The sequence below is a fragment of the Rutilus rutilus genome (assembly GCF_951802725.1).
Source record: "Rutilus rutilus genome assembly, chromosome: 4".
Lineage (NCBI taxonomy): Eukaryota > Metazoa > Chordata > Actinopteri > Cypriniformes > Leuciscidae > Rutilus > Rutilus rutilus.
Window position 1 is genome coordinate 41,748,729 of NC_140212.1, and position 27,572 is coordinate 41,776,300.

The 27,572-nt window shown below is 39.6% G+C and overlaps 1 protein-coding gene across 1 annotated transcript in view; it reads right to left on the bottom strand.

The window, feature by feature from the left end:
• Window positions 1–21,687: 21,687 nt before the first annotated feature.
• LOC311289282 (uncharacterized protein) overlaps window positions 21,688–27,572 on the bottom strand; it is a 333,082-nt gene continuing 327,197 nt past the window's right edge. The window contains exons 3-4 of the mRNA XM_084407122.1: window positions 23,862–26,611; window positions 21,688–23,312 (exon numbers count right to left, since the gene is read on the bottom strand). Of these exons, the coding sequence (XP_084263248.1) occupies window positions 25,386–26,611 (1,226 nt within the window). The 3' untranslated portion in view covers window positions 21,688–23,312; window positions 23,862–25,385. The remainder of the gene's footprint in view (window positions 23,313–23,861; window positions 26,612–27,572) is intronic.

Genomic DNA, 27,572 nt, shown 5'->3' on the forward strand with positions numbered 1-27,572 from the left:
ACCTGCACTCAAAGGTAACGTTAGACACACATCCGTTATATTCGCCATTATAGCAGATGTGCTATAATGGCGAATTATAGCTTTCAGTGATACGGGTGTAAATAAGTCGATCGATAGGCGCGACCACGCGTGTAATGCTAGCGGGCTAAGGCTAGTAGCGGAAGTTCGAAAGGTTGGATATATGTAGCGATATCAGAGCAATCCGATTGTTTTTTAAGGAGAATAGTATTCCAGATATGTTCACACGCTATAAAAATGAAAAAGTTCGTTTGTAAAAGAGTGTAAAGAAGAAAAACAAGGTTTCTGAATTAATTCGACGGAGCTCCAAACACAACAACGCACTCAGTCGCGACGCATGCGCATCATGCTCACAACCAAGAAAATCCTCTCGCAAATTCGCCAGGGGGACTGGTTTGTGTCAATAGATCTGAAAGACGCGTATTTCCAAATACAAATAGCGTCACGTCACAGGCGATTTTTGAGATTCGCCTTCGAGGGCCAGGCTTATCAATACACAGTCCTACCGTTTGGCCTGTCCCTAGCACCCCGTACATTCACGATGTGCATGGACGCAGCCCTCGCTCCCCTGAAACTTCGGGGAATGCGAGTTTTGAACTACTTGGACGATTGGCTGGTTCTAGCTCAGTCACATACAGAGCTCATAGAACACAGAACCATTTTACTCGAACATCTCGAGAATCTGGGTCTCGAAGTCAATTGGGCGAAAAGTTCACTGTCTCCCAGTCAGAGAATATCTTTTCTGGGCACAGAACTGGACTCGCTGTCAATGACAGCTCAACTATCGCCACAGCGCAGACTGACTATTCAGCGCATGACAGAAACCTTCCGCCGCGGCACTATAGTCCCGCTAAATTAGTTTCAAAGGATGCTCGGTCTCATGGCAGCAGCATCTACAGTTCTCCAGCTGGGTCTGCTTCGCATGCGCCCACTGCAGTTCTGGCTACAAGCGCGAGTCCCGCGTCGAGCGTGGACTTCAGGTCTCTTTCGCCTCAAGGTCGATCAAAAATGCGTCTCAGCACTGATACCCTGGAGAGCGACCGACTGGTACCAGTCAGGTGTAAGCCTGGGGACTTCCTCGAGTGTGAAGGTGGTGCCTACGGACGCCTCCACCTCGGGATGGGGAGCACTGCTCGAGGGCAGACCGTTTTTCGGCCAGTGGTCAGAACGGGAAAAGCTTCTGCACATAAATTGCCTGGAAATGATGGCAGTCGACAACGCGCTGAGGCGCTTTCGTCCCCAAATAGCAGGACACCACGTCTTGGTCCGCTCGGACAACATGTCAGTGGTAGCCTACATAAATCGCCAGGGAGGCATCACATCCCGAAACCTGTACAGGTTAGCGAAACGCCTCCTGGTATGGGCTCAGCACAATTTGCGCTCGCTCAGAGCAGCGCATGTGCCTGGCCACCTGAATGTGGGACCAGACAGACTGTCCAGGAACAATGTTCCAGCAGGAGAATGGTCACTGCATCCGCAGACAGTCCAACTGCTGTGGCAGACATTCGGCAGAGCGAAGATAGACCTGTTTGCGTCTCAAGAAAACGCTCACTGCCCGGAGTTTTTCTCCAAGAGTAGGGATGCGCTGGCCCACGTCTGGCCCCGCTGCCCGCTCTATGCTTTTCCCCCCGTCGCGCTCCTACCTCAGGTATTAGAGCGGATCAGGGAAAGCAGATGCTCAGTGCTACTGGTGGCTCCGTTCTGGAAGAACCAGGCTTGGTTCCCAGTTCTTATGCAGCTGACGAGCGCTGCCCCATGGCCAATACCAGTGAGGAGGGACCTCCTCTCTCAAGCCAGGGGCTCGATCTGGCATCCTCGCCCGGAGCTTTGGTCCCTACATGCGTGGGCCATCAACGGGTACCCTCTGATCTCCCAGAGGGAGTGTTAAACACGATCATGCAGGCTAGAGCTCCCTCTACGAGACGGCTCTATTCCTCAAAATGGTCAGTGTTCTCCAGCTGGTGCGCAGCACGCGGCTTTTCACCCCTGGACTGTGGAGTGACGGGGGTTCTCTCCTTCCTACAAGAGCTACTGGATGAAGGCAGAGCCCCATCCACGCTCAAAGTCTATGTGGCGGCTATAGCAGCGTTTTCTAAACCAACGCTTGGTCAGTCACTGGGAAGGAACGATCTGGTAATTCGGTTCCTTAGAGGAGCTAAGAGGTTAAATCCTCCCAGACCTCCCTCAGTCCCCATATGGGACCTTTCTACGGTCTTGGAGGCCATGAAGGGTGCCCCATTTGAGCCAATCCAATCAATAGATTGCAAACACTTGTCTTTCAAAACAGTGTTTCTTCTGGCTCTCGCTTCAGTAAAGCGCATAGGGGACTTACAAGCGCTCTCAGTGAGCGCGACATGTATGGAGTTTGGGCCAAATGACTCGAAAGTCATACTCAAACCGAGGCACGGGTACGTCCCTAAATCCCTCAACACACCGTTCAGGGCCCAGGTGATTTCCCTGTCTGCCCTGCCGGTCTCTAACGAGGAGAAGGACGCCAGCTTCCTTTGCCCGGTCAGGGCGTTAAGGGCTTATGTGTCTCGCACGTCTGTTTTCAGACAGACGGAGCAGCTCTTTGTTTCACTCTACGGACGTTCTAAGGGACTCGCCGTGTCGAAACAGAGTCTATCCAGATGGATAGTCGATGCTATAGCGCTGGCTTATACCTCTAAGGGCTTGCAGTGCCCATTAGGTGTCAGAGCGCACTCCACGAGAGGCGTGGCCTCGTCGTGGGCTTGGTCTAGTGGGATTGCCTTGCAAGATATCTGTATGGCGGCAGGCTGGGCCTCCCCATCTACATTTATAAGGTTTTATAACCTAGAGGTTCCCGCTCTGCAAGCTAAGCTGCTTTCGGTCTAAAATCGGTACTGTCTGCCCCGAATGTGTCCGGCCCAGAATACTGAAATGGCTTGAGCAACGCTCGTTTATAGATCGCGCAGCTTTATGGGCAGTGTGTAAGACCCACTATATTCATCAGTCCAGGCCGGGGTCGCCCTGACTGAATAAAATACCATCACTATAACTGTTTCTTATAGGATGCTACATTATTATAGGAATGATGCTATTCTAGCCACTCTTCCTGGGCTCTCTGTGAGTCACTTATGATCATGTACTATATGAGCCCGGGCACTTGCCCTTGGGACTTTGGTGCTGGATCTTAGCATGCACGGCGTTTTACACTGTGTTCCCCTAGCGTAAGACTTACGCAGTACGAGAGAACCTCTCGTAAGAGAACGTACTCGGTTACTAACGTAACCTCGGTTCTCTCTAGAGAGGGAACGAGTACTGCGTATCTTGCCGTGCCTGCGCGCGCTCCGGTTCGCTCCGGCGATGAAAAACCGGTAAGCTAGCCTTTCGATGCTATATTTATAGCCCCAGGCCACGCCCGTTTTGGCGGGACGTGACGTATTGGGCGCGAAGCGTCCCCATTGGTACTGACGTCACGATAGGGCCTTATCGATAGGCTGCTGCAGTTGCCGCAGGGCAGCCAATAGGCGCGCAAGCCGTCTCGCCTATGTCTGCATGCTGCCGCAACGCGTTTTACATTATTTCAAAATTAAGGATAATTTTTTGGCTTCAGTATCTCGCGGAAAAGAGATTTTCCCCTAGCGTAAGACTTACGCAGTACTCGTTCCCTCTCTAGAGAGAACCGAGGTTACGTTAGTAACCGAGTACGTTTTCCCTCCTCTGCGGCTGTCAATCTCCATTCAGTAACAGCTAACTAACGTTATTCAAACAGCGCGCGCGCCTCTGCCGGTTACAGCAGGATGCACGGTAAAACTCTCTCCAATATGATATATTAACATTATAATGCTTGATCTGTAGAGAAAAGGCTGTGGATTTGCATAAAATGACTTTATTTTGTTGGAGTTTGTTGCTGTTTTTAAACGACTCGCTACCGTGTGCCTGTTAGATCACAAACAGCACAAGGACTATGAATCGGCATCAAACGCACAATAACTGGAATTTAAAACTGAAGAAACAAATGATCAATAAACTGTTGGACAGATAAACACTGGGATTTGTGCGCTCGACATGTCTTCGCTTTGTGCGTGAACTTTTAAATGCACACTTGCTGTGACTCCATGTCGCTTTGAGCACATCAATCTGCACCCGCGATGCGCATACGCGCTTTGTGCGCTGTTTTAATTTGAAGCGTTTCATATTATCATGGTTTTGCGCACTGAAAGATTATTAAAAGCCTATATTTTTTTATACCTAGCCTGCTCAATGCATTTAAAATAAGCATAATTTAATTGTGTATTATTTCTGTGTAGTGTAGCGTAGGCTATATAAATACACTTCTAAATTCTTGACATTAATATATAAATATAAAATTGAGAAATGTATGATTGCATAATTTAATTTTAAATTTAATTTTTTTAAAATTTCTAATAGCAATTTGTTTTTATTAACGTGTAGATTTGATAAAATTACTGTGCAGATTTTTTCAAGAATTACTTTTTGCTGCTGATTTATAGGCCTACACTCAATAAGTTTAATAAAAATACATAATAATACATTTATGTAATATTTAAAGGTGTTAACCGTAATCTTACTCTGCAAAAATCAGAAGTTTACATGAAAACACTGTATATTTCCCTCCATTGTCAAAATCTAACACCGCAAAAACACAGATCGTTAGCGCCTATTTTACCGCATTGCTATGCAAATTAGCTTGCGCACGCTCTTACATTAAGTACAGAATTGTTCTCAGTTTAATGCACATCTTAATGATTGAAAATGACTTATTTTAAAAACATAATTCAAAGACTGAATGTCTAGTTTGGCGGTTAGTGTACCCTGTGATTCTATAGTCTGCATTTATTTTAAACAGACAAATAATCATCAATTAACTTGTACTTTTGACAATAAAACAAAAATATATTAATCAGAGTGTGGCTTATTTTGTTTACATTTTAAGTGTTTTTATGATAAAAATGCAATACCCCACCCATTGGTATCACTATGGTATTTGGTACGAGGGCCCAGCAAGATGGTTTGTACCCAGGGCCCAAAATTTGGTGCTACGCCCCTGATTGTGATCATTAACATAAATGAATATTAAATATTTAGTGGCCAAGTTTTGCGCAGCTCCCCCCGTCAATGACCTAGAACCCACTCAGCACATGCGTTAAAAATTCTCTGGCGCTGTCCCTGCAGAGAATCTACTTAGGCAGTGTAATTATTATTATATATATTTTTTTTTTTGTTCCGTTACCTCCAACCCCGGTTTTGAGTCGCCGGATCCACCCCCCCTCTGCGCTCCGGGACCTCCCACTTTACAAATTAAGCACTGCTTTTGTATTATGACGATGTAAACAATTGCATTTCATCAGTAAAATATTACGTATGTTTACTTACTCAGTATGATTCTCGATCACACTGAGAACTGAACGACACCTGCGTTCCCCTCTGTGAGGTGCTGGAGAAGGAGAGCTAGATGCAGCCACAATCTTAAAAAAAAAAACATACATTGTCCAAAATAAACTGATTAATGGTTATGGACGCATAATGTATGTATATATCGTTTGACGGGCCATAGGACAGAGAAATAACTATTGATGGGCTGTAGACTGCGTCACCGCGAGTATCTGTTGATGGGCCATAGGCTATAGGCCGCACGCATTTAGAGCATTTCAAACATGTACACCTGTTTTCACAAACATCTGTGCATAAGGCAGTATTTTAGCATGATAAGCAGGGTCATAGGCTAACCAAAATCTAACATTTATAAATAAAAATATATTGTGTAGTATTTAGACAGTATCACATTTTAACTGAAGCTGAAATATATTTGTACTAAATCACATAGGTTATATTTACATAGATATCCGCAAAGCTAAATTAGGCATAAGGCAGTATTTTAACATGATAATCAGTGTCAGAAGCTAAACAAAACTGAGCTAAATATATTGTGTATATTAAAGGGATATTCCACCTCTGGAAAGATGAATGTGTATTTAAAATGGGTCATTTATGTAGAAGAAACGTGAAATTATTTTTGAATTTGGAGCTTTCTAGACTGAGAAAAGCCAGAAAATGTATTTTTGGCTCATGTGGATGAAAGACAACAACTCCCAGAATGCACTTGCTTTGCAGCCCTAGGAGGCCACTCCCAAGCCACGCCTACCGTTAAGAGCGCGCAGTTAAACAACAAGCCTTAGCTAACGTTAGCTACTAGTGAGATCTAGTTCGAGATCATTTCGAGATCGCCCTAAATGTCCGGGATTCGGCTTTTGCGTTCTACAGTCGCCATTCATTATGTTTACTGTGGCGAGCAGGACGAGGCGGAGGGCCGCGGGAGAACGACGTGAGGCCGGTGGCGTGATTAACAGTTACTGATGAGCAGGACACGCTGCAGTCATTGTTCTGTGTCAATTGGCGCACAGTGAGAGCACAGGCACCACCAATCTGCCCCAGCTCGAGCCATTGCGGGCTCCTCGTCCGCGGCAGGCAGGTCGTCTGCCTCGGCTGTTGTGGCAACAGCTTCAGCCGCCTCCTGTTCCTCCATAGCCCTCAGCTGCTCGTCGCTATATTGTGGCTCATAGAGGTAGCCACGAACATCCGTTTCTACCATAACTTCTTCAAAATCCCAATCCTCCATATTGCATCCGTCTGCGTATTCAGTACCTTCGTCCATGTTTTCTGCAGGTTTTGTTGTTGTTGTTGATACTTTATTGATCCTTTGCAGGAAATTATATTGTCACGGCAGCTTTAACACTCAAACAAAAACAAAAAAAACAACAAAACAAAACAACACCACATTAAACAGAACAGATTACTTCTAACCAATCTACAGTTAAACAACAAATAATAATAACAATAATACTAATAATAATACCTATATAGAATATTCACTTACAGATGCATATTCAGCACAGAATATTCAGTAACAAAAATTAATATAGAATATTCAGTAACGTGAATATTCATAACACATTAAACATTCTAATGGCCGCTGGTACAAAGGAGTTCCTGGTACGTTCAGACTTGCACTTCGGTGCAATCAATCTATGACTGAAAGTGCTCTTGTTGATGACCCCAAGAGCATGGATTGGATGTGAGGAATTGTCCATGATTGATTTTAGCTTAGAAAGTATTCTTTTCTCAGCCACATGCTGGATCATATCAAATTCAGTCCCCACAACCGAGCCTGCTTTCTTTATCAATTTGTTGACTCGATTTAGATCTCCCATGCGAGCACCCTCTCCCCAGCACACTACAGCAAAGAACAGAGCACTTGCCACCACTGTCTGATAGACGTTGCACAGTAGAGGACGGCAGATGTTAAATGACCTCAGCCTTCTTAGGAAATAAAGTCGGCTTTGCCCCTTCTTATACACTGTCTCCATGTGGCTTTTCCAGTCCAGCTTATCATCAAGCTGTACGCCGAGATATCTGTGACTGGAGACCATCTCCACTTCACTGCCCTGGATGGCGATTGGGACTAACAGTGTCTTCTTCCTCCTCCTAAAATCCACAACCATCTCCTTTGTTTTTGAGATGTTAAGTTGGAGATGGTTGCGGTCACTCCAACCCACAAACTCCTTAATAGTTCTCCTGTACTCCTCCTCCTCACCTCCTTTAATTAGGCCAACAACGACCGTATCGTCTGAAAATTTCTGGAGGAAGCAACTGCCACTATTGTACTGGAAGTCTGCTGTATATATAGTAAACAGTAACGGGGCCAGCACGGTTCCTTGCGGCACCCCCGTATTACTCAGAATAGTGTTAGAGACACTATTCTGCAGACGCACGTACTGTGGTCTACTGGATAAATAGTTCATACACCACTGGACCAATGATGAATCCAGCTGCATCCTCCTAATCTTCTCACACAGCAGTCGGGGCTGGATCGTATTGAAGGCGCTCGAGAAGTAAAAAAATGTGAACCTCACGGATGCATCCGGAGTGTCCAGATGTGCATAGGTTCTTTGTAGCATGTAAATAAGAGCATCATCCACACCCATGTTGGACTGGTATGCAAACTGCAACGGATCCACGTGACTTGACATACTGGCCTTGATGTAAAAAAGGACCAGTCTCTCGAACGTCTTCATGATATGTGAGGTGAGTGCTACAGGTCTATAATCGTTATGGTTAGATGGATATCTCTTCTTCGGAATTGGAATCAAACAAGATGTTTTCCACAATTTCGGGACCTTTTGTAGGTGCAGGCTTAGGTTAAATAGGTATGTAAAAATACCACTCAACTGGGTAGAACATGTCCTCAACAGTGTGGGCCCAATATCATCAGGCCCCACTGCCTTCCCCGGCTTCAGACGGTCCAGTTCACCCTTAACCTGAGATTGATGTAGCACCGTCAGTGGAATTACAATAGGAGAGAAGATGGGGGAGAGAAAGATATTTTGGGAGGTGATTCTGCCGGTGAAATCAAACGCACTGGCACTGATCTGTGATAGATAGGTCTGTTAGCGCATTAGGTCCAACCCCCTATGGGCGGGTTTGAAAGGGTGGGAACTAGTGCTTGTATTCTCAACAGAAATCCCCCCGTCTTACACTTCCTCCGACAATGACGCAAAATGACGATTTTTGCGTCATCGTGGGAGGAAGTGTAAAAGTTAAATAAGGAATTTCTCCCATCTCAGGGGAAAATTAAAGAGTGTTACACGACCATTCAATAGTATGACTGGGTTTCTAACAATGCAAAGCTTAATGTAAATGGGTGGAGTGTTCCTTTAATATGTTTAGTAACTTATCACATTACAAATGTTTACACCTGAGGATTGCTTACAAGAAAGTATGGGACATTGTTAGGCAATATTTCCCATAAGATGTCAAAAGCTAGCCAAAACTAGGCACAATATAGTCTGAAATTTATATAAGAAATATATTATCAGAAGAATAATTATATAACACTAAACAACTTACTCCGTATCCTTAGCAGGATCAACTCTCTTCAAAATACAACCGTTCGTCATCTGAGTTTCAATCTTCCTCAGAGGAAAAGATGAATTCTTCCTCACTGTCCAGAATCATCTGAAGGGCCTCTTTACCAGAGTAGCGTGCCATCCTCAAAACGTGATGAACTATCAGTGAATCTGATGAAGGAAGTTCGTGTTTTTGTATCATTGATCAGGGGCGTGCGTGATGCATATAGATCACCTAAACTATTTACCATGTGGATAGCACCTGGGGTATGGCGGCCTCAGCTCATTAGAGATGAAGGGAGAACGAAAAAACTGTACATCTCCATGGTTTCAAACGGATTACATAAAATGAGAATATTTGTTTTTGATATGAATTACTTAATTTAAAAGTAGACATTCCAAGCTTTATAAAGACATCTCTCGTGAAAGTGTGGCTAATATTCGCTGAGTTACAGTTTATTTTCAGACACGTTTTAGAATGGACTTCACTGACAGAGAGATGGCAGAACTCGCATCATGTTTAAACCATTTCTGATGACCAACAAAACACATATCTCCGACTGGTGAAAAACCTTGTAACTCCATTTGAGCTTGATTTGGTCAAATACTAATAATATAATAATAAACGGAGCAGATCCAATAGGGTCCTCTCACCATCGGTGCTCGGGCCCTAATGACAAATCCAAGTGTCTGACTGCACATAAAGCCACGATACTAACTTAATGTTTAAAATTAGGGAGGGGGAATAATTTTATCCAGATATCAATAGCTGTATTAGTATCAGTGATGCTGGCCTTCGTTCATAAAAAGATGCCATTAAACATTTAAAATAAACTTTCTTCATTTTGTCTCTACATTCATTTGTTGATTAATTGTGAAATATTATTACATGATAAAATATATAAACCTATAAAATTGTAAGTGTTTTTAATTGCGATTAATCACAGAAAAAATGTGTGATTAATCGAGTTAATTTTTAATATCAATTGACAGCATATGTCCGTGGTTAGTCATGGGTCATGTATGGCATTAAAAATGTAAAAAAATGGCATTAAAAAGCATTAGATTTAATTTGAAGATACCTGCTGAAACTCTGTTCTGTCATTAATTACTCACTTTCAAGCCCCAGAAAGGTAGTAAAGACATCAGTGCTTTGTGAAAAAAACATAATTTGCCACTTTATTTACATATAAATAATCTCCAACGCACGTTCACGCAACGTCTGCCCTTGCTGCTCTAGTGGAGATTAATATTTTGTAAATAAAGTGGTGATCTTTTTTTTTTTCACAAACAAAACACTCGACTTGTCTTTACTACCTTTCTGGGGCTTGAAAGTGGTAGTTGTGTAGAATGTCAATGGAGGGAGGGATAGCTCTCAGATTTCTTAAAAAAGATCTTCATTTGTGTGAACGGAATGTCTTACGGATTTGGAATGACATGAGGATGACTAAATAATGACAGAATTTGCATTTGTAGGTAAACTAACCCTTTAACCATAACCACTGACTTCTTGTATTGTTTTGCAGATGCTGTCATAAAACGTCACGAAAAGGCAACTGTCGGACAGTTGGGCCAGGCCATTAATTCCAAGTTGGCAGAACTGAGGTTCCAAAACAAGAAAAAAGAAACAGTTTTATAAGTACTTTTTTTTATTATAAATTTGAGTAAAATAAAGCTTGTGGTAAACAACTTGACGATACTTTAACGTTTTGTTCTACAACGTACACTGCACACATTCACTCCCAAACATCTAGATACTTATTAAAAACGTATGATTTCAAAAGTTAAAATAAATTCAACTAAATTCATGTTTTCAGTATAGTTGTGTGCAATTTAGGTTGTAGAACAAAACGTCAAAGTATCGTCAAGTTGTTTACCACAGGCTTTATTTAGCTTGATTCATGTTTGAATCAATTCATGATTGATGTTTTAACACAGGCTTTATTTAGCTTGATTCATGTTTGAATCAATTCATGATTGATGTTTTAAGTGCAGTTAATATTATATGTACTTTACCCTGTTTGTCAACATCAATAAAAACATATTTTTTGTGTAGTAGTGTGTTCCTGAATGCAATGAAAATATTTACATATATGGAGACTATTTGCATCAAGTGGGAGTAAATGTGAATATATTATATGAAAACATGTTTAGGTTTATTTACATATATGTGAAGTATACTAAAAGGAGCACTGAATATTTGAGTATGTTTCAGAATAGATTTACAGTATACAGAATACAGTAGACATATATGTTAACAAATATTAGAAGTTAATATATGCACATATATTGCAAATTATTATATTTACATAGATGAGCATCTAAATGTATTTACATATAAAGGAAATTAATATATGTAAATATTTCCAATAAAATATATTTACATATAAAGAAATCTAATATGTTAACAAATATTAGAAATTAATATATGCACATATTTTGCAAATTAATATATTTACATAGATTGATATCTAAATGTATTTACATATAAAATAAAGAAATATATGTAAATATTTCCAATAAAAATATATTTACACATGTTTAATATAATGTTAAAAATATTAAAAAGGGGCCAAAATCAAATATTTAAATATATTTTTAATATATATTTCAAAATATATTTACATATAAATATAACATATATTTTAATCTATTGAGATTTAAGACATTTAAATATATGAAAATCTATTTATTATTAATATATTTCAATATATGTGACTTCTGTATGGGTAGTTCATTAAATAGTTGTTTACATCTGGTTGTGTAACAAGCTTCCAGAATAAGGCAGAGGTGGGAGTAAGTCACACATGTGCAAGTCACAAGCAAGTCTCAAGTCTTTAACCTTCAAGTCTCAAGCAAGTCCAAGTCAATTTTGTGAAAAGCAAGTCAAGTCAAGTCAAGTCACTGCTTTATGTCAAGCAAGTCAAGTCAAGTCGTAGCTTGGGTCACAAGTCACTGGCAAGTCATACAAACGTTTGATGATTTCACTGAATTTATATATTAAAATAAGTTAAAACTACAGAAGTTGTGGACTATGGTTTTTTTTTTTTTTAAATATGCATTTCCACATACAGCTGAGTGGTTACTACAATAAAAAAAAAAAAAAAAAAAATTTCAAACTACATAGCCTAAAATGTATATGTAACTGAAATTAGGCCAACATTAAAGCATGAAAAAATAAATATGCCTCAAACATTGCAGAAGACCATTAAAAGTTATCAAAACAATTCACAAAAAGTATAATGGTTCCCATGCCACCAAATGGTATTCTTCAAACTGGCATCCCCTTTATATAAGTTATATATTTCTAAATATGAAGTTAAATCCGCCTAGGCTAATTATAAAAATAACTCATACTATGGCAATTTTTCCACCACATTTTGAATTTTGGGTGCATATTAATTCTGCTGGCATTTTACCCCTAACCCCCTGATAACATCTAACCCTGCTTTAAGAGAAACATAAAACACGACAAAACATTAACATTTTTTATGTTGTTTTTTTGTCATTGGAAAGAAAGACATATTTGGCTTTAAAGCATGATTGGAAAGAAATGTGGCAAATTTTATACAAAACATATGCCACATTAATTATCATTTGAATATTGACAACATTAAGCTACATTTGAAAACATAATTGTGTATAAAGAGGCATGCTGTTTTGACCAATATTCTCTCTAGATTTAAAGATTTAGTTTTAAAGAAAGTCAAATTAACAAACAGGTTAAACAATAGCTTACTTTTAGACGTGGTGAATGAAGTTCGACTGTTCGAGGTTGTGATGGTCGTCCGATATCCCTTGCCAGTTATCATGCGTACAGCAAATCTTCTTGTATGAATATGTTAATTTTTAGTCTTTATATCCAAAAAGAAACGATGCTGGGAGATGTTTTTGTATTTAGCGCGCTCACCGCGATGTGTTTTTTCTGGGCTTGTGCAGCGTCACGCAATCGCGCAGAATCTGATGACTGGCGTCAATGGTTCCGTTGCTTTCATTTTGTTCATCAATTGATGTTGCGATGACTTAAATAAAATTGTATATCAAGTCATTCTCGAGTCATACAGTTCAAGTCAAGTCAAGTCTCGAGTCATTGGATCTCAAGTCAAAGTCAAGTCGAGTCATTTTCTTAATTTAGTCAAGCAAGTCTCAAGTCCTTAAATTTGCGACTCGAGTCTGACTCGAGTCAAGTCATGTGACTCGAGTCCCCCATCTCTGGAATAAGGTGACAGTCAGTTACCAGGGGAGGTCTGCTGATTGTTGTTTTCACCACAGGGCCACAGCATTCTGTTCAATACAGTTTGCCTGTATGGGTTTAGCACTCCAGAATAACGTTGGTAATGTAATCTAGCACATTACATTATGTATTATTTGTATCTGCTATCAATTACAAGAGGGTGAATAATTTCTGTCAGATTACAGAATATGGCTGCTGTGTAGTGATGATCTCACACAAAAGTTATTGACAATAAACCTGGCTGAATGTAGGAATATCCCGACATCAAACTGTCTACACCACGGTGTTTTGACCGCGAACAACTAACGTTAGGTACAGTCAATATTAGCTAACAGCTGTAAGCATGAACTAGCTAACGCTAACTTAAGTGTTTAGCTAACTTAGTGAAGTTTATTAGTACCAGACAAAAAGACGATGTCTAATATTATATGTAAACAAACTGCACATGGAAACATTGTTTGCGATGTCTGCCATCATATTCCTGTCTCTTGTCAACACCATGTAAGTTAGCATGTATTTGTTGTAACGTTACTGCATACGGTTAACCTTATCGGTCCATTCGGCGGTGGTTAAAGCTAGCTTGACTTACCAGCTATTGATGGGACGCTCCAGTGTCTCCACTCTGACATCCGTCAGGGAAAGCATTGCCACTTCCAACACGTCTACCTCCCGGCACAGCATGGTAAATGTGCGCGCCATGGTGATGCAGGATTGACCACACAATACATGGTCAAGATCAGCCTCTTGACAGCAGAAGGACTCTGACACGGTGGGCATCGCAGTACAACAGCCACACTGACACCAGGTAGCGTTGCCAACTCGCTCTTCGCCCCAAACCACCACCGGCTGTTCGACATAACGACGTACCACTGCTTGGTTCCCACGCCGTATCGGCTCAAATGCATATGCAATGGGACACACGGGCTCAACAGGTCTTTCAAGTTCGTCTTCCTCCATTTCAAATCAAGTGTGTATTCAGTCCGGTCCAGGAACGCTTCACTCTCTTCACTCACCAACGGAACCAACCAACCCCATTATGTAGGCTGTGACGTCACTCCAAAATGACGACTCGCTAGCTAGATAGCTAGCTAGAAATTATGAAAATAATTTTGTCGTATTTGTGGTTTTAACAACTTTAAAAAAAAAATTTTTAGGCAAGGTGATTTTTCTAATATATGTAGCTACTACCAGTGCGAAAACATGGACATTTCATTTCCCCTTTAAGAGTGGCTGGTGCTGCCCCCACCGAAAAATTACTCTGCTGGAACTCAAGTATTGAACCTACAGGGCAATGAACTGGGTCCAGGTCACGCTGACGATCACGTCGCGGACCCCAATTTAAATTATATTTTTCATCCAATGTCACTGCAAATATGTTCCATATAATATAAAATAATATACAATTTACATAGTGTTAGAGTAGTTAGTTATCTTACTCCCATGTGCCCTGCAGTGTCCCACTAAATCACATCTGCTGACATGCAACAAAGGCTTAACCACTTGGAAACAGGCGTTTCCAGCCACCTTAGTTTACTTAGTTGGTTTCATTCAATTCCTGGATACCTATGGGATCAAGATTATGTTATTTGATCTTATAGACACTCAACACATGATGTGACTTAGGCCTCAGAGATATATCATGTGGCCTATACAATTATAGTTGAGACGGTGTTATTACTTTCCAGTAATCGCTCAGGCCTATATTAAAAATAAGAATAAAATATACTATGTTGTATTATCTTTACTTAATAATAAAAAAATACTTATTTACAGTGCCTAACAGTTTTCCACAACAGCTCAACACTGTTTTATAATCAATAAAAAAATTGGTCCTTTGATGTTTAGCTTTTCACTAATTAATGACTTCTAATGATGCTTCTTCCAAGATGTTTCCCATCATTGTATTCTGGAGGCCAGAAACGCAAATGTCAGCAGACACGTGTATCAGTGATAAAGTTTATGGTACTGTTTGGTTGATTGATGGTAGTCTGTGGTAGTATGTACTGTAAGTATTGTGTGTGTGCATGCGTGTGTATGGGTGACAGCCTGTGTATGTACTGTATGTATGTATTATATTACTTGTGCAACAGCATACACTGTAGTGTATGTGTCCAACACCAAAGGATGAGGCAGTGCTCTTGCAAGCAGGTCTTAGGGTTAGAAATTGCTGAATTGCCCATGCTGAAGAAATTAATTTCAACTGAACCACCATTACCACCCAAAGAGTGGCGATGTGTTTCTTTACAAAAAATCACTGTCAAATAAATCTCACATGGATCTTAGATTAGATCAAATATGGTAGCAAAAAATGTCTAATTATCAGGACATTTGAAACCATGTGGAAGTTCTGAAATGCTACAATCACATTAGAAATCCTGAATATGAAAAAGGCATTTACTCTCTGCAAACACATTTATATTTGATTCATTACATGGGGAATGAGAGTGCACATGTACCACACAAGAATGGAAATGCCGAGTTTTTATTAACTCCAAAATATAAATAAAAAGGTTGTCTCTGACATTCTCAATGACCAAGGTCAAGCCCATTTATGCATCTAAAAAACTGTCCTGGCTCAAACCAGTAATCTGGGGCATATATGTAACTTAAGCTGGTTGGCTGGTCTTAGCTGGTTTAAGCTGGAAGTAGTTGGTTTTAGCTGGTCTCCCATCCTGACTTAGTTGATCAAGCTGGTTTCACAGCCTGGACAAGCTGGTGAACATCTTACATAATTACGAATTAATCAGATTCCATGTTCCATGTACAGTTAAGGTTAACTAGAAGGGTAGATTAACATCATAGTTAGGCTGGTTAGATGGTACAGCCTAAACTATTCTAGTTGTTAATAAAATAATATATCTGAATAGTATTAAACAAAATTATACAAGATTATTCAAAATTAATTTATAGCATAAATCTTAAGCATGCCTGGACTCAATTCAGTTTGAGACACAGCAGCACTACACCAAAACATCTGCACTGTGGCACACATTCCCCCCACACCCTAGACACCCCCTCACCCAAACCTTTCACAACCACACACCCATCCGCCCACCATCCCACAAACCCATTCATGCACCAACTCACACCCATACAGTCTCCATTCCCCCCCACAACCATCCACACCCCTTCCATCAAGTACCCCTCAACCCAACCCACTCTTTACACACTTGTATACTCATCTGTACCCCACACTCTCTCCCACACCCACTAACAATGTGACTCCAATCCATAACCCATAGACTCACTAACACCCTCTAACCCTACCAAAAACCAAACAAACACTTACTAAACACCCCCAGCTTCTTATTTTTAATATTGAGATCTTAAAAAAAAAAAAGACAGGTCTTATGTGGTAGCCAAAGTACTTAAAGGAGCAGCACAACATTTATATAGCAACCACCTGGAATATATTCTGTATAAGTTTCTTTCTTCTGTGGGACATAAAAGAAGATATTTTGAAGAATGTTTGAGTGGTTTTGTTTTCATACAATTGAAGCTCATTTATTTTTTGTCTTGAAGGTCCACATAGGAGGAACATTTGGATCAGAAAAGAGGTGTGGAAGAAGATTAATTCAACTACAAAGGATTCTCTCTATGTCAAAGAAATGGCCGTGGCACTGTGGGGGACACATACTTTAAAAAGCAGAAGTGTGTCAGGAAAGGAGTGTCCCACAAATAAACATTCTGCAAAGCCTCCCCTGACTCCTTCCAAGCCACAAGTTTTGAGATGTAATCTAATTTGTATATTCATTCATTCATTCATGTACTTTATGTAACCATAACCAATTTTGTTTAAATGGTTTTACATTAGTTGATAGTTTTAATGTTTGTAAAACTGTTAATGTTTAGATATCTTTATTCATAGCCATCCATTTATACTCGCTTATTGATCAATAAAACATCTAGAACATAATTAAACACCTTCGGATGTATATTTTTTAATTCCATTGGGGTATAAAGAATAGATTACTATACATAAAACTTTTTATCTTTATATTAGCAATAAATACAAGGAACAACGACCAGAGGCATGTTTCTAAATTACTGTAGGCCACTTCCAAAAAAAGATTAAAAAAATAAATAAAAGGAAAATATGGAACAAAGACAAACATGTGACTACAGTTTGCCTTTCTAAATTTTACTAGCTGAAAGGTGACAAATTAATAATCTAAATGATTTCTCTTTCAAGTCTGCTTCAGTGACTGCCTCAAATAAAGGGAACTTGAAAAAGGAGGGAGAGAAGAGGGAGATTCAAGTGGGGTATTACATATCCCAAAAAATACAAGACATCATAAAAAAAAGAAAGGAAACATGAAAATGTATAATATTGTCTACAATTCTGTCATTGTTCACCTCTACATTTACAATTGTTTATATAGTTTTTAGCATTTTAATACTTTCAATTAATAATTTTGTACATAACTGTTTGCATATCAATGGGTTGTTTTTAAGGGGCTGAAAGATCTAATAAAAGCAATTTGTTTGAATGGTTGCTTGTACTCCAGAAGACTGTTTAAAGTGTACTTGGAATTGTTTACATTATTTGTCACAACACCCAGTGGCAGGAAAAATAGAGAAGACATAGAGTCAGCCAGCCTGACCAGCTAAAACCTGTTCAAAACCCCTCTAAAACCAGCCTGATAAACCAGCTATGACTAGGCTGACAGGGATACCAGTAATCTCCATATGTAACCTGAAAAAAAGTCCAGAACACTGTATATGGTCAACAATGCAACTTAAGAATCTCACAAGATGAACTGGTTAGTTTCCATTAATTGTCATACCAACTACCCAGTTTCACTTGACATATTACTACATTGCTGTACCTTCAATATTAGGCATGCCAGATATGGTAGATGTAGTATCACAGTGATTCAAGTGACGGTAACACTGTAGTATCAAGTGATAATCGATGACACAACATTTCGGATCAGGGATTTTTGTGCCTGTGCTGGCTGTGAGAAACACTGTACTGGTCAGTTACCTGGTTGATACAGTTAGCTTCTTGCTATATGAATGTAAATTAATGTAAACATCTGTTTTTGGTTGAAATTTTGGGAAAGCTGTGAATGGACTACAACAAAATACCAGTGACAGTTGGCTTGGAGAAAGGAATTGCGGATGCTTTGGGAAAAAAAACAGGTTCCAAATTAAGTGTAATGTTCTGCCTTAACCACATCATATAAATTGATATATTCTGGGTAAATGGTAAGGGATGATATGAAGGTCCTACAACACAGGTAAATAATTCCTCCTCTCCAGAAGAGATTGATGCCCACTCTTATGCCTTCACAAACAGATTATGTTTATAACTATGATCAACAAAAGTGTTGGGATCAGGTTAGTGATTTGGGCAATTCTTGACAGAATTAGTTCCAGGCGTCAGAGTGTTGACTCGAACTGCAGGTGTTTAAGTAAGTACAACATTTATTGAAGATAGCATGATATTATTTTCATGGCCATTAACACTAATATCCTAATGCTGATTCAAGACTTCTATACAAGCATGTAGCTGTACTTGGCATGACTGGGGAATCAAGTTATGTCCTGTTACATCTTACATAACTTCAGGTGCTTCTAGAGGACGCAGTGATATAAAGGATTTAAAATATCATCCTATATGTGTAACCAGTCCTACTCGACCAGCTCCGAGCGGGATTCTTTTTAAATACTTGCTGCTGTTATCCCTGATTGTCCGTCTTTGCTGATGTTATAACTTGTTGTTACATCAATGAAGGCATGTCCCGCTCCTTGCCCATTACCTAAATCTAAAAATGATCATATCAACAAGTTCCTTTGCCCATATAATCTTTAAGCTAATAAGGTTAAGCGTATTTGGCTTAATGTCCGCAGTGGAGGGGCTTGAAGAAGCAGCTTCAACTCAAGCTTAGATACACCCCCCAGTGGGACTACTAATGCATGGATGATGAGTATGAGATGCCTAAATTATATCGGTGGAGTTGGGGAGGTGGAGGGATGCCAAAACAGCTGATGCCAAAGCAAGGTGATCAAGCGGCTGCTTATATGCTCCGGCAGTTAATTGAAAGATTAGATGGGTTCACTCCTCCTGAAATTACGTTTGTGAACTTCCCTTAAAAGACATATTGCAGGTGATTTTTTATTAATATATAACTTTATATGAAAATACCATATTAAAAAGTTAATGCAGGATATCAATTGTTTTGCAAGACATAAGGGCACAAATTTAGTAGAAAACGTGACGGTTTCCTTAACCGTGTTGAAAAAACGCTTTTTTTACGTCACGAGAGGGAGTCGTTTGCCAGGCTCTGCGTTTGCTCGTGCCTGCGTGCGTTATGTTCCGAAAAAACGCGGTAGTGTGTAGCTTTCACTTTAGACCGTATGATTATAATCCCTGCCATATGATGGAGTTCAACATGGGATGCTGATTCTGTTTGGCTCAATGTAACCTTAGACCTTCACATCGTTCAAGTAAATTAACATTACGCATAGCTAGAATTTATTGTACATGCCACCATCTTTTTACATAATGTAGGAGGACAAATAATTAGTAAAATCTTTCTGTATGATGCAGGCAGGAACAACTCCAACACTATCTTTGACCTCATGATAATTTTTAACATATAACGGAATGAACAAATTTAGATTTTGTTACAGAGTTGTTGTTTGGGATTGCAGTAGGTTGGACATGGGTACCTAAGCAGTGACATATGCTGTCGCTCAATTATATAAAGGTGGACTGATTTTTTTTTTTAGCTGTCTTGGCACAGCCCAATATGGTCACTGTGGGGACTCGGACAGAAAGGTTTGAGCAACAAACCTCAACTCCACTGTCCAGTCCTGTACACAGCAATGACCCAGACAGCAACATAGTGTCTGCCCAGATCCGGCCCACATCTGGTAAGTATTGAATCTACATGTCCCAAGTTGCACCTGGTGTGAGTTAGAGGGTCTAAAGCGCAGCATAAAGTTTCTGACTGAGCAACATATGTTGTGCAAGTGTCAGTCCTCATCACAGACAGAAATCAGCAGGTAAAGACATGCACATGTACACACAAAAAATCAAATGTTCTTATAATCAATGTGTTGTGTCCCAAGTTTTAGGTTGCCAAGTGGGTGCGGGAAGAGTTGCATTCAAAAGGAACAAGCCATTTCTTCGACGTCTGGCATATTGGCAAAATTATGTATCTTGTAGTTTTGTTTAGGTTGCCTTTAATATATATACATATATATACACTTTTTTCCTTTTTACTGTTTTGTGTTTCTGTTCTGAAACAGGTGTAGGGAAAGCTTTGGATGCTGCTGCAAAGGAGGGAGGTGCAAAGATCTGAAGCTGTGAAGGCCAGCTGTTATTAACCACCTCTACTGGACTGTAGCTTCCACTCCTAATGGAGATGCAGCAGATGTGATGGAGGCCAAGTGGAAAAGCATGGTCTACCATGTTCAGGACATTCACGAACATGGCACTGCTATGTTTCCCTACTGTGCACATCCACCTCTGGAAAATAAACAAACTGGGGTTGTTTCCCGTACAACGACGTAACTCGCTGGATAACTACCATAGTATGATGCATCGTTGAAGAAATCAACTAGTTAGTCACGACTGTTTCCCGAAAATATATTGTCGCAAATTGGTTGTTCAACCACGTTGGTTAATGACGTCACGCAGGTGGTGGAGTAATAACTTCTATTGGAATGATGTTTTTCGGGAAACACAGACTCGCTGCACTATTCTGACAACGACGGAACTTGGAACTACCATAGTTGGCAAACGATGCTTTTGGGAAACACAGCCCTGGCTGTTTTCAAGATAAAACCCTCATTGACTAATAACACAACGAAGATATGAATGAGAGGTGCATCTTGTGTTTACCGTCATTTGATTTCAAACAGCCAAAGAGTAAAAAAAAAAAAAAACATAAACAAGATCTGATATCTAAAATATCAGGGCTGTTTTGGCAGCAAAAGGAGAACCAACACAATATAACCTGATTGGTGTATATTTTAACAGTTGCAATGTTGTGTTTTGAATTAGGTATTAACACTTGTGTACATCTGTTTTACAAAATGTGCCTTGTCTTAATTAAATTCATGAACATATCCTATATAAACTTGTAATGTAATGCATTTGTGTTTGTTATTAGTCTGCAGCCGAAACTTATTATTAACATAAATAGTTCTATAATTAATTTTCAATCAGTACAAAACCACTTTAACTTTTAATGTTTGTGTTGGCTGTTTCTACATATAAAGTTTTTATACAGTAAGACTTTATTTTTTAAGACAGTTTATTTTTTTATTCATTGTCATCAGAATGGGACCATTTAAAGTCTTTATAAAGTCCCTCTTCCTCTGGAAACTGTCTCCTAATGGCTGACACACACAACACATGCAGGTAAGGGTCTAAATACTAGCTTTGCTATTGCCTGATACATGATACAGGGTTCCTACACAATTTCCATTTTAAAATTCCATACTTTTCCAGACTCAAATTTCCAGACTCTACAGATTTGTCCGACCAATATTAAGTATAAGTCAATTAATACCAAACCCAGTCAAGTTCAAAGCAAAGCATTTTATTAAAATTGCAATGCTAAAACAGTGCAATGTTATTCATTTTTGTGATTTTTGTAAATTTAAATAACTGTAAATGTCCCCTACAGAAACAGAAGGGATGTTCATGTACAATTAACCAGAAAATTTGAAAATAGAGATAAAGTCCATTGGCATTGCTTAATTGGCTATTAGGTACAGCACACTTGTAAAGACTGTTTAACCAATAGGCTTTTCATTTTTGGGTGAACTCTCCCTTTAAGAACTCCACCATTGACTCGTTTTTTTCCTCAAACCCAACTTGCTTTCTCAAAACTACAAAGTGCTGTGTTAACCACTGTTGAACTCCTGAACAGTAAGGAACACACAGAGGCCTGACCTGTACTGCCATAGCTAGGCTACAAGTATTTTATCATTTCATTGATTTTCATTTAATATTTCAGTAGCTCTTGTTCTTTAACTTTTGCAGCTTTCCTTAGGGCATATGATTTTGCAAGCACAGAGATATTGTCACTGGCTTCATCTGCGGATGTCAGAAGTGCATTTATGTCGTTGTGAAGCTTTCTTCTCTTCATCTTCATTTGGTCCACCTCATCCTGTAATACTTGCCGTTTCTTTGTTTGTTGCGTGTGCTCCCTCTTTTTTTTTTCCTCATCAAGATATGCATGGTATCTCTTTCTTGCACAGCCAGCAGACTGTAGTAGTTATTTGGTCATCCCTACATTAGCTACCCCACCCACATGGTGCAGGTGGTCTACTCACCAATCAAGGTTCTCTCCTTCATGTTTGCAACAGTGATGTTCTTATTAACAGAGAACCCTCTTTCCACTGAAGCCTGGCCATGGGACAGCAGGAGAACCTTTTGGACGATTTCCCACAGATTTTTGAATGCATGCTCTTTTGCCAGCTGTGCATGAAAGAAGGTGTCCAGTCTGGAGCACCTTCACTCATTTTGCAGACCACAGCAAAGTCTCTGAACTAGTTGAGGATTGTGTCACACTTGTTCTCTCTAACCTTCCTAACACTGGAGATGATCTGCAGGCATAACCATCAGTTGTTTCTCACAAAGGCCAGACTTCTCTTTTATCTTCTGTGGATCCAGCCATGCCTAGTTTCTAACCAGTGTGTACTTCAGAGGGTATTTCTCTAGCAGGTTTGTGACAAGGAACTCCTTGGTCTCTTTTCTAACGGTGAGGACATCTAGCTCAGAAACCTTCTTCCTCACCCTCAGCTCTGAAAGTTGTTTGTCTGCAACAAATCCTATGTTGATAAGGTAGGCATCTTTATGATTTGATCGATCTTTGAAGTCTTCTGAGAAGAGCTTCACTGTGGTCGTCATCCTCTTAAGTATATCATCTTTGACAAATCTCTGGAGAAAGTGCATCAATGTGGTAAAAAGATCATCTGCCAGGAAAGGTAGCATGGGCTTGTCAGTTTGATGCTTTATTAGTAAAAGCTGGCATTCTTGAGCAACTAAGAGGAAGATGTTGGCTTTTACCTAAAACATGGAGTCAGTGCATGCCTTCTCAACAGACTCAAAAGACTTGTTTTTTTTGGACGTGGTATCTTAGAGGCCTTAACATTAGCAACATATGTCTGGATCTGTGGCCATATTGTAATGGCTCTTTCTAACACTGTGCAGGGTTCGTACACTTTTTCCAAGGTCAAATTCAAGCACTTTTCAAGCACTTTCCAGGTCCATTTTAAAGCTTTTTCCAGCACCTTACACTACCGTAAATTACATACCAATACATAGTTAAAATTATTATTTAGTGTTTTTATCACATCAAAAGAGATAAACAGCCAAATATTTCATAATAGCAGAGGGCTGCACGATATTGAAGAAAAATTAGATATGCGATAACTCATTAAATAATGTGATATTCAATATGCGATACGATAATGCTTAAAGTGTGTCAAATTAACTTAAATTATCTTTAAAATATCTTTAAAATGATATAACCTACACATACGTGTTTCACATTCTTTTTGTGATAAGAAAATATCCCTACAACTTCAAGACAGTGAACATCAGTGTTCTGTAGCATAAGAAGTGTTATTTTAACGTCACTGGGGTTTAGGGGTTCAGGTTATCCTACATTAGGTTTATTTAACAACAGAAACTGAGTAATCAAATGTAAAAATAAACACTGCTTAGTTTTCACTGTATGAATTAAATATACTGATTCTTATTAAAGCTACAAAAGTTATTCAGCCAAAAGCAGTGAGTGATTTTCTTTGTCTTTTGTTCATGACCCCAGTTATTGCAAGCCGTTGCGATATGCATTTATGCATATTGTAATATATACATTTGCAATATTTCGATATATTGTGCAGCCCTAATATTTAAGCCAATCACAAGTTTTATTCTTCAAAATGTATCACTAAGTATATAGCCTAAAGCATATGAATAATATACTTTTCATTATATTAATGTCCAAATATTGCTTACAGATAATGTGATTTATAGGCTGTAAAACTGAATTAATTTCAAATATGAAGACTTAGGAATTGAACAGAAATATTTGACAGGCCTTCCCGTTTTGGGAAACATTCTTGATATAGACAAGGTTTGAACAATATCTGAGTGCACAGGCACCTGCCTGATAAATGTATTTCATTGCCAAGATGTCTTGGGTCAAGACATAACGTTAGCTAATACATTTACTGGAATAGAGCAGTGTAAATATTGCATAGGGCCATCCTAAACCTTACAGTAACAGTATACTACTTATGACACTGACTGATTTCAGTTCAGCAATCAACGACTGTTGTTATGCACTGGGCTAACGTTTGCAGGTTAATTTGCACGTTACAGTTCTGTAATTTTGGCAATGTTCACTGCATATTCCACAAATGAACGTGACATAATGGACATGCAATACTTACATTACATTATGACACCAAGTACTCTCAGTCACTAATGGCCCTTTCAGATAGGACGCGGACTGCGCTGCGCTATGAAATGAAACCGATATATTTCAATGGCTTGCGCCGCACGACTCGGACCGAAGCGGAGCTCAGCAAGCTCGCGCGCACGCCGCGGTCAAAGTTTAAAATAGTTCAACTGTTGCAGCTGCGTGGCCAATAAAAACAGTGGATCCAAACATCTTGGGGAATCAAAATGAAAACTCCGCCTACTTTTGCTCTGGCCAGCCCAACACAAATCAATCTGTATCAGATTCTGAAGGGCTACATTTTTTTTTCTCCATTTGATAAAAGCACTATTTCGTCAGAAAGATATTTCTTGTGAAAGAAATAGTTACAAATTCAAGCATTTTCAAGCATTTTATCCAAAATTCAAGCACTTTTCAAACCTTGAAAACACAACTTCAAAATTCAAGCACTTTCAAGGATTTCAAGCACCCGTACGAACCCTGACTGTGACATTTTCAAGCCATCCATGTTGACAGTACCTGAGAGGGAAAACAGTTTAACCTGTTACTTTGCTGTAATCATCATCCCTGGCTTGGGGTGTCCTTGAAAAGCCAATAAAGGCAACATGCTCAATGTCCCACACAATTGTACTGCTACCAGCTTTAGATGCATAACATGCAGCCCACAACTCCCTATGTAGAGGAGTTTGGAGCCAGTCTCCTCTTCTTCTTTCTCGCTTTTATTTAATAAACCTCTTTCCACAGTCTAAAAACTGCAATTTCTTTTCCTGATGATTTAGTACATGTTTGAGGACTATTTGATATGTCTTCTCACACTAAAGACACATGAAGCCTCATGTGATTGTTAAAGTTTCCTTTAAATCTGAAACTCTTTCCACAATGATGGCACGTGTAAGGCTTTTCTCCGGTGTGAAATCTCATGTGGGTCTGAAGGTTTCCTTTAGCAGTGAAGCTCTTTCCACACTGAGGGCAGGAGAAAGGCTTCTCTCCGGTGTGAACTCTTATGTGATCCCTAAGGAACGCTTTGAATGTGAAACTCTTTCCACAGTGATGGCACATGTTAGGCTTCTCTCCAGTGTGAGTTGTTACATGTTTCTTGAGGTGTTTCTTGTCTGTGAAACTCCTTCCACAATGATGACAAATAAAACAGTTCTCCCTTAAGTGAATATTCGTGTGGTACCTAAGGCTTTCTTTACATCTGAAACTCTTTCCACACTGAACACATATGAACGGCCTCTCTCTAGTGTGAATTCTCATGTGAGTCTTCATATTTCCTTTTTGTGAGAAACTCTTCCCACACCGTTTGCAGGTGTAAGGGCTCTCTCCAGTGTGAAGACTCATGTGGGAATTAAGGTTTCCTTCACGTGTGAAACTCTTTCCGCACTGAACACATGTGAAAGACTTCTCTCCAGTGTGACTCTTCATGTGAGTCTTCATGTTTCCTTTTTGTGAGAAGCTCGTCCCACACAGTTTGCAGGTGAAAGGCCTCTCTCCTGTGTGAACTCTCATGTGAGCCGTAAGTTTTCTATTGAATTGGAAACTCTTTCCACACTGGTGGCACACAAAAGGTTTCTCTTCAGAGTGAATTTTTACATGCATTTTAAGCCGTTTCATGTCTGGGAAACTCTTTCCACACTGATGACATCTAAAACAGGTCACGCTTGTGTGAATCCTCTTGTGGTGATTAAGCTTTTCTTTACATTTGCAACTCTTTCCACACTGACCACATTCAAACAGCTTCTCTTCTGTGCAACTTCTCATGTGAGCCTTAAAACTTTCTTTTTGTGAGAAGCTCTTCCTACATAGTTTGCAGGTGTAAAGCTCCTCTCCAGTGTGAACTCTTCTGTGGAGTTCAAGGTTTTGTTTTTGTGTTAGATTAGAACTGTTGGATTTGGTCTTCTGGGCTCTTTTCCGTGAGGTTATCTTTTCAGTCTGTGTGGATTCTTCTCCTGTTGTGAAATCATGATGCATCTCAAACTGTTTGTTCTCTTCCACTTCTTTGAGTTCTTGACTCTCCTCTTTCAACGCCGTCAGGTCTAAGGTGAAAAGAGACAAAAACAAATTGATATCCTGTCTTGACGCATCCTGTCTTGATAAATGATGGTGAGCAAATGTAGCTATTGCAGTGTATAAGTATTGAGCAGAGGTGCTCTAACACAATATGCTGCTGTGGAAATGAAGACTGAACTAGATCTGAACACATACGCTGTAGACCTAAAGCACATTCAGGAGGTGAATAATAGCCATTTTAAATTGATTAGTTATCCTGCTTTATTGCACTCTATATTACATTTCTATTTCTGATTTAATAACAAAGATTATCCGCCATGGTTTAATCTGTCCCGCCACCATTTTGTACTGAACCTAAAAGATCACAAATCGAAAATAAAAATAAAATCGTAATATACTAGTGCTTTTATTATTTTACATTTCAGACATTTAGAAAAACGTTTACTTCACATTTCTTTGGAAAGAAGAATAATTTCTTTAAATTTTCCACGCAATTATGCAATCTGAGGATGTTTGAGCGATCTCTCCCTTCTCACAATACTGTACTAATGCTTTCAGCTAGAGCAACAGAGGGAGCTCACGGGCAGAAAACTAATATCAGCCTTCTTATAAAAACTTGAAGCATGATTGCGTTTCAAAGACAAATTTATGATCTGCTTTCCACTCATTCAACACTAATAAAATATGTGACCCTGGATCACAAGTCACACGGGTATATTTGTGGCAATAGACAACAATACATTGCATGCCTCAAAATGATCGAAACTCTACCCAGCTAGACCGCTTTGTCAAAAAACTTTGGGGGAAACGTTAACCACCATTCATTGTCTATGGTGGTTACGTCCCTGACCTGAAGAAACCTAAAGTTAAAAGAATACACGACCTGTGATTGGTTACTTACTTCGAGTCTAACTTTTAAATGAAGCTAAATCAGGCTTTCAAAAAATAAAACAGAGAAAGCAGCAGGAGGGCAGACAGGGGATCAAA